Source organism: Pygoscelis adeliae, unplaced genomic scaffold (genome assembly GCF_000699105.1).
Source record: "Pygoscelis adeliae isolate BGI_AS28 unplaced genomic scaffold, ASM69910v1 Scaffold308, whole genome shotgun sequence".
In the NCBI taxonomy this organism is placed as follows: Eukaryota; Metazoa; Chordata; class Aves; order Sphenisciformes; family Spheniscidae; genus Pygoscelis; species Pygoscelis adeliae.
The window spans coordinates 3,104,836-3,113,289 of NW_008825306.1; the positions used below are offsets into that span (position 1 = coordinate 3,104,836).

An 8,454-nucleotide genomic window follows, 5' to 3' on the forward strand; every position below is an offset into this window, starting at 1 on the left:
CCATTTCTCTTGGTTGGCTTTCCAAGAAGCAATCCCCTAGATGTTGTGTCCTGAGCAGGTGCAAGTGTTGGACTGTCAGTTCTTTAGTGTCCTGCACATTCCTTCGGATAGGGACTTTGTCCTCCCTTCACTTTTTGAGATGTCCTGTAGCTCCCTGTGAGTACTGGTCAGGTGGAAAGAAAATTGTAAGCAAATTACTGCAGTTGACTTCAAAGTATGACGTGAGATGTGAGTGTGGAGTACTTAGCCGACGAGAAGCTGATCTAGTCCCTTTCTCTTTTTCCTTAGGTTAATTGTAATGGCTTCACAATTGAAGATGAAGAACTCTCTCATTTGGGATCAGCCATATTTCCTGAGTAGGTTGATTTTAATAGTTTTAAAAATAGAATTAACTTACTTAAAAACAAACAAAGGTTCTTGCACATGTGTGGAAGTAGATCTCTATTGAAAGAAATTTAAACACTTAGTTTGTTTTGTTTTAAATATCTTTAATTAGCTAATAAAATGTGGCCAATGATTTGCAGCAGGTTTTTTTTTTTTTAAATCTGGTAATTGTAAAATTGCACTTGTAGCTTGTTTTGAAGCCTAGATTGCGAACTGTGTGCAGGTTCGTAGGAAACACTTGGCTAGCAGGTTCTGGACAGGGACATCTTACAACGATCAAAGCGAAATGAAAAGGATTGCAGGTGACTTGCTCTATTCACAACTTTATGTTTTGGCTGGCTATAATCCTTCACCTGGTGTTCTCTGAACAACATCCCTTCTACCTTTGTTCCTTTGCAAACAGTAAATCCCTTTCATAAGTTCTTTCGGCCTCCTCAGATGTTTTAAAAACTGCGATGCTTTATGTTGCTATGACAGTGGAAAAAATATGTACAAGTTTCTTAGCTTTACAGGTAAACTGCAGATTTTAAGCGTTAACGGCAGTTTGCGGACCGGCGAGCACAGCTCTCTTTAAGGCTGAGGAACATTTCTTCCATCTATGTCTGTCCTTCCCACTTCATGTTGTAGCAAAGGAGGATATTTTCTGCCCCTGTTCTTTGCAAACCCTGTACTGAAAGTATTATCACTGTCTGCTTAGGTTGACTTCCTTGTGAGGCATAAATTACTAGTATCTTGTCTACGTCGAAGTAATCCGAAAGTTACAGATGCCCAATTAAAGCAGGACCTGAGTTTGCTAAGTGCTGCATACAGACAGTGGTAGATAGCACTTGCTTCACAGATTCTCATTCTTCAGGCAGGTCTGTCTGAAGTCCATATCCTTGATCTACAGATTGGAAATTAAGGCCTTGAAATGCCCAGGGTCAGAGTCATGGTGGAGAGAGGAGAGTATTAAACCAGGGTGTTCTGGAAACATGTCCAACACCATCCTTTGTTTGTAAAAGCTCAGCGTGCAAGAGCCAGATCTTTCCTACTTAACAGTTCTGCCTGTGAACTAAAAAGACTGAAGAGACAATCATTATTTTGGTAGATTGGAAGAGAAAAAATTAAAATTATACATTTTATCTCAAGCAGCAAATTGCACTTTCTCCAAGCTTGGTAGTAAGGGGGAGTACTTTTCTCCAGTGGTCCAAGTTTTTGTGTAAGTCATGTGCTTGTGTAACAGACAGAGGTCTCTTCCCTCCCACTTCAAACATGGAGGCCATTTACGTTTGCACAGAAGCCAGCTAAAATTTTAACTCCCATCTTAAGTTGTGATGCAGCAAATTACTTTTGTTTTCCTGTATTTGCTTGTTTCCTTTAGGTTAAATGTTTCTCTTTCTTTCTCTTCTGAGGAAAATAGTCTATCATAGGTAGCTAAACAGGATGTTGATAGTTAAGCTATGTGAACACCCCTGTCAGCTGTCCCGTAGCACTATAAGAATGGGAAAATAACAACTTGCCTAGTCCTGCAATAATAGGATTTAAAAAATTTTATGATTCATTAGCACAGCCATTCTCCATATCATTAGAATGAATCATAGAATCATAGAATAACACTACAACAGATTTTCCCAAGGTTATCTTCATGTTAAGCCTCAGAATAAAAAATTTACAGAGAGAGACTGACTCAATCTTTCAAACTTACTTGTTTTGTGAAGTGGTGCTTAACTTTTTGCCTGTTGCTTTTGATGGTGGTGGGGAAAAGGTTTACTTTTCTACTTTTACAGTGTTGCATTGATGAACCATAGCTGTTGCCCAAATGTGATTGTAACTTACAAGGGGACCTTGGCTGAAGTCAGAGCTGTTAAAGAGATTGAGCCTGGAGAAGAGGTAAATGCACTGTGTTTGAATGTACTCTGTGCACGTGCATCCTGAAAGTAGGATCCATTCTGCTTTTCAGGATTCATTTCAATTAGATGACAGTTTAATAATGGGGAAGGATCTCTTGTTTCTCAGAGAAGTGTAAGATGTTGCTTTGGAAAAGTTGGGGTGCCTCTGGAGGGCTGAAGCGGTTCTCGGAGGCAGTATCCTATTTTGTGCTGAAACAAGGGAAGAGCACCTGCAGCAGTCACTGCGTATCTGCCAGCCTCTGTCTCAGTTTACCCATCTGCAAAATGAGGCTGAGTTTACTGATGTTTGGCTGGTGCTTTGAAATTCCAGGATCAAAGCGAATTATTACTGCTATAATATTTCCCAGTATAATAGTAATGTATTGAAATTGAAGCCAGAATAAACAAGGTAAACGGGTACAGATAAGTCCTCTAACTTCTGTTTGGACAGAGCATCCACAAAACACGGGACTCAGTCATATCACCTCAGCAGCCTTTGGCTGGGAAGTCACGGAGGAACAACCGTGTGTTTTTAGGTGGAGCGAAGCTGAACAGCGATGGATAAAATTCTGTGAAATTGAATAAGTCTCTGGGTTTACTTTGAAACTTTCTCAATCAAATAATGAACTTGGCAGGGAGTCTTCAGCAGCAAAGCTGCTTTTTGCTTTAAAAAAAAAAGAAGAAAGATGTTAAACAGAGTTGAGGAGGATGTTCAAATATCTGCAAGGGATGAAGATACGGAACATTTTCTCTGGGGATGGAGTTTGCCTAGAGTTTCAATGTCTCGTTTGTTAATGTTGATTTAGCGGGCAAAGTTAATGCTGATCAAAATAAGTTCGGATTTGATTTTGATAACTCCTACCACTTTCTGAAGTACGTGATACCAGTTTTGAAGAAAGGGAGAGAGGTTATTTTTGTAGAATATAGCTGTTCACCATTGTGAACAAAGCGAGTTTAGTTGCTGGAGCCAAGGGTGAATGACTCAGGTGAGCAACTTCTTTTTATGCCATTTACTAACGATGATTTGTCTGTGATGTTGGCAGTCACTACAAATGCATTGTGGTAATGGACAAGGACTGATCTTGGTTTCGGAATTTTACTGTGGAATCCCGGACATTTCAGCATTTTTGGGGAGGGCTTACTGTGAGCGGTAGAGATGTGGAGTATTTACCTTGCTTGGCATCTTCTTTTGATTGAGTTGTGTCTTAGAAGCTGCATCAGTTCTCCAGGACCTCATGGCTTTTGCGCATTTGCTTTTCTGACACTTAAGAATTTTACAAATGTGAGCTCGTGGTTTTGCTTGGGCTCTGTGCAGTCTTACGGCCTGTGTCTCCATCTTCAGGTTCAATGTAGCCATTGCATCGCAACATTTTTAAAGTTTTTGCTGTAAATGGAACTCCTGCATTTTGCATGCTTTGAAAATAGGGAAGGGAGGAGAGGAGTGTGAGGGAAAGTGTGAGATCACCCAGAGTAAAAAGAAGAACATGTACTGTATGAAATTACAAGTACATTTTACTTTAAAGAAGAAAGAAACCTTGAGCACAAAGACTGAGCAAAACATTTCAAACAACTGTAAGTGAGGAAATGGAACTAAAACTGTTCCTTGGTCTGCAAAATGATCAACTGCGCTGTGCATATGACATGTTTCTTGGGGGAGATCTCATTTTAAAAACAGAGCATTAAAGCTAGTTGCAGGGGTTCTTTTCTGAAGACCATTGAAGTAGAGGAAAACTTAAGAATAGTGTATGTGAAGGGCTTTTAAAATGTTCAAAAGCAGGTTTTCTTCGCTTTAAATTTTTGCTGCTGAAGTAAATCTGATATTCATTCTCCTAGAACTGGAGCACTGGGCCTCTCTTCTTTTCAGAGATCTAAAGGTCTTGTCCTAAGTTTCTAAAGCTACTAGTGACTGCTGTTGCCCCAATTTTTGTAGCTTTTCAGGAAGAAAAATTTGAGATTCCAGCCTCCAAAAAACCAGGCCACTGTAATTTATCCTAGGCTGGATACCTGAAATCATTATTTTACTTCTGAAAAGTAGGCATCTCTTTGTAGTCTGACAGGAGCCTGAGATTTATGCTGTGATAGTTTCCTTATCCACACCTGAATCTTGCTGTCCTGGGTTTAAGCCAGGGTAATATTTGAGGGAAATTCCATAATTAATAGGAAAGGAAACACTTCTCTGTCAGATTGCATTCACAAATGGCAACTCCTGATGCTGCTGAGAGGCTTGGAATGTGAGGGAAGAGGCAGGTGATGTGGCTGCAGGGATCCACAAGCTGCATGAATTTGTAGTCACTATACTGCGTATACCAGAACTGGTAGTGATAAATATGTATAGTTACACTGCTTTTCACTGACTGCTGTGCTTTTACCGTATAGGTTTTTACCAGCTATATTGACCTATTGTATCCCACAGAAGACAGAAATGATCGGTTAAGAGACTCGTATTTCTTTAACTGTGATTGCAGGGAGTGCATTACAAAAGAAAAGGTAATAAAATTGGTGTGAAATATGCTTCTGACTGTCAAGGCACCTACCCAGGTCCTTAGGTGTAGTATTGTATCTGGTTTAATTAAATTTTGGAAAGGAGGATAATGGAGGGAGGGGGGTGGTTTTGTTTTTCTGTCTGGAAGACTTTCTGAAAAACATATCAGGAAATTTCCTGGTAGCTGCCTATTTAAAGATGAGCTACAAAGCAAAGATGAAAACTTTGTTAAAAGTTGAAAATTATACTGTGTCTACGCTACCTGGCCAAAAGAATTTAGCTCAGAACTCCATTTTTGTAACTGCATGTTTTCTACCAACTCCCAGCAGTCAGTCTTGCTTGAGGCGTTTCTGGGGTCCTGTTCTGGGATAGAGTTCTGCTGCAGTTCCTCGTTGGGGCATCTCAGTCAATTCTAGGTGATGTCGTATGACATTGCTGGACGGTTTGGAGACCCAGCAGAATCTGCAAAACAAGCTTTCCTGGTGCCATCACCTGGTGCCCTTCAAAGGACAAAGGCAGACATCCAGACAGTGTTCCGTAAAACAAGGTGTTTGTTATTTTGAACAAAAGCACTTACGGGGGGTGGAAAAAGGCACCCAAACCCAGCAGATACTGAAACAACTGTGCCTGTCCTACTAATTGTTTACTTATCCTTCAGTGGAGGTCCTAGAAGACTCGAGCTTCGTGTGGCTCATCTGTCATTCCAGTCAAGATCAGTCTGGCTGGCATAATCTGATCCTTAAGTTCTAGATTATTTTTCCCCCCATTTTCGCAAAGGTGTCCTTTTAAGAGCTGCTTTCCAAACTGACCAGACAACCATCTCCTTCCTCTAAACGGTGTTGTCTTTTGTAACTTTTTTCCCAAATAGTACCCAATATTCTTGTTTGAGGCCATTCTGTTGATACCATAGTTGTGTTTTTCCCCACCGTTACCTTGATAATTTTGCCACTGAGTTTAATCAAGGCCAGGATTTCATCTGTCATTTCCAACAACATGCTACTCTTGGAATCACCTGTCAGTCAGCCTCCTTCAGATCTGGGAAGAGTCCCCTATAGCCCTCACAGCTGGCAGATGAAATAATAAAGGAAGAAGGACTCTAGCAACAACGTGAGGCTTAAGCAGCAAAAGGTGTCTCCAGGTTGCAGCTGACTGTTCATGAAGTAGTAAGTTAGATAGAAAGATAAGAGTAAGTGGAGCTGTCCAGCAGAAATAACACAATATGTGGAAACGTTGTTTTGTCTGCAGATACAAAGGATCCTTTTCCGTATTTAATATCATCTCGTTTTCCACTGAGCTATCACATGGTGGTAGGCCTAAGGTATTTGGGCTTTTCTAGCCTTAAAACTAAATTTGTTTTAATCCCTAATCTCTCGGAAGCAGTGAAATTTCCTATGTAAAACTGCTTTCATCACAAAATCGAAAAGCTCTTGGATCTTTCAAAAGAAAGGGACTTCATGGAAGTAGAGAATGGCAGATGACTGGAAGGTGCAGAGGATTCTAGGATTCCCAGCCAAGGCTTTAGAGAAAAATTGCAGGTGCACATTCTACCTTTGTTTTTACATTCTTTGAAGAGCTTAAGTTCCCATCTGTGTCTTTTTATTAGAGTAATTTTGTGTAGCAGGTGCCTCTTTATTTGTAGGGCTTGGAACCTGTATTTATAACGTCCATTGTGTTTCCTTCAGGATAAAGAGAAACTGGAAATCCGCAAGCTGAATGATCCTCCATCAGCAGAGACGGTAGGGGACATGATCAAATATGCCAGGAACGTGATTGAGGAATTCAGGCGAGCCAAACACTACAAATATATCCTTTGTCTCACCCTGGCTCCACTGGCTTGGTGTGTGACCTAAAAAACTTACCTGCTGGATTGCTTCAGAAGTACCTGCAGGAGAAATACTATGACCATTAGAAGTTAAACATACCTCTGTCCTCTTTGTGTCTGAAGAGTTGTCCCTGGAGGCAAGGGGCAGTTTAACCTTGCAGGTGCTGTGGGATTGTGAGACCCTGTGTTTGTTCCTGCCTGTGCAGCTCTCAGTTTCTAAGAGTGCAGCATACGGCTGTCTCCAACGCAACAAGCCAGAGACTAGAGTGAGCATAGGTGTGTGCATGTGTTAGTCTACTGTAATACTGCCCGCTTTTGAGAGACTGCAGCTACTGCTGATGGTCACAAGCCCACCTGTTGTAACAGTGGTGCGATGCAGACAAAAACGCAAGATTCATTGGGCCAGAAGCAAACCAGGCTACCTCATGCCTGATTCAGTACCCACTGCGTGGGGAATTTCACTCCCCCTTCTTCTGACACATTGCTGGTGTGGTGGTGATTCAGGAAAGCTGCTTTTTTTGCTGCTTTTTAAATCTGAAAGCTAGTTTTGTAGAATATCTGAGTAGGAGGGGGAATAATCTCGTGAGCAGAATACCTTTCAAAGTAGCTCTGGGGTTGTCGCATAGGTGCTTTGATGCGGTTTGAGAGAAAAGAGGACTTCTCAGAACCATTCTGAACAAGTTTAAGTCAGTTCTTCTTTGGCATTACCAGGTAGTTGTCTAATCACAGACCATTTATTTATTGGGTTCCTTGACTTCTTCATACCTCCTGGTGAATTACTGGAGATCTGTGAACTTAGCCTGGACAAGATGGGTGCAGTGTTTGAAGACAGTAATGTTTATATGTTACATATGATGTACCAGGCCATGGGTGTCTGTCTCTACATGCAGGACTGGGAAGGTGCACTGCGTTACGGGCAAAAAATTATCAGACCATACAGGTAAATATGAGACTCTTTTTTTTTTTTTTTTTTTTTTTTTTTTAGTGCTCTAATTCAGTAATCTGAATAATTAAGACAAGTTTGGGCAGAGATCACTTCTCTCAGTACATATTGTATAAACACGCTACCCATGTCATCACTACTCAAAAAGGAATGTTTAAATGCTGGGACAGATGTTGTTACTGTCAAAATGTGACCTGTGATATATAGCAATAAGGTGACTCTGAAATCCTTGCTTTGAGTTCTCAAAATAAGTGTGTACCACCTTGGATACTGTGCTAGTTCTGTTTAGCTAGATAAATACTGTATTTTTTAATATCCTAATACTTTACTAAAGCAGAGCTTCGAAGTGCATCTGCAGTCAGTATTTTGTATAAGGTAACGGAGGCAAAGCCCGCTGTTGCTGTTAACCTCCCGCCCTCTCCCGATCCTTTCTCTCTGCAGTAGCACAGCGGTCACGGTTGCAGGAGAGCAGAGCCCTGTCCCAGGGCTGGGGCTGAGCAGCAGAGGGAGCTGGAGCCGGGCTCAGCGCTCGGAGGCTGTGGGTGCCCTGATGTCCCTCATCTCCACTGTCCTAGAGCTGGAGGCGTGGGAGAATGTGCAGGCTGAAGGCCTGTGTGGGGCAAGGCAGCACGCAGCCTCTGCAGGAAAAAATTAATACTCTCTCCGATTAAATTTTTGTGTTTTTACAGTAGTAGTGATCTCGTTCATTAGAGCCAGCCCGTTATGCACTGTATCTGATCCTGCCGTGGATCTCCCAAGCAGATTCTCATCTTGAGATGTGACTTTCTTGCCAGCTGGGGGGAGCACAAGTAAAGCTCCCCCTTTGGAGCAGATGCCAACGTAAAGTCACAGATCACTTGGCAGAGAGCAGCGATACGAAGAAGGAGCCAACATTTCCCCCCTGGGGGCTCAGTACTATTTATCTTCCCTGGGACTTGCCCAGCTCCTCTGGCTC

The 8,454-nt window shown here is 41.8% G+C and overlaps 1 protein-coding gene across 1 annotated transcript in view; it reads left to right on the forward strand.

Moving 5' to 3' along the window:
- Positions 1–8,454, forward strand: part of SMYD2 (SET and MYND domain containing 2) — a 55,636-nt gene that overhangs the window by 44,073 nt on the left and 3,109 nt on the right. The window contains exons 7-11 of the mRNA XM_009330218.1: positions 289–356; positions 2,151–2,253; positions 4,629–4,739; positions 6,417–6,537; positions 7,322–7,496. Of these exons, the coding sequence (XP_009328493.1) occupies positions 289–356; positions 2,151–2,253; positions 4,629–4,739; positions 6,417–6,537; positions 7,322–7,496 (578 nt within the window). The remainder of the gene's footprint in view (positions 1–288; positions 357–2,150; positions 2,254–4,628; positions 4,740–6,416; positions 6,538–7,321; positions 7,497–8,454) is intronic.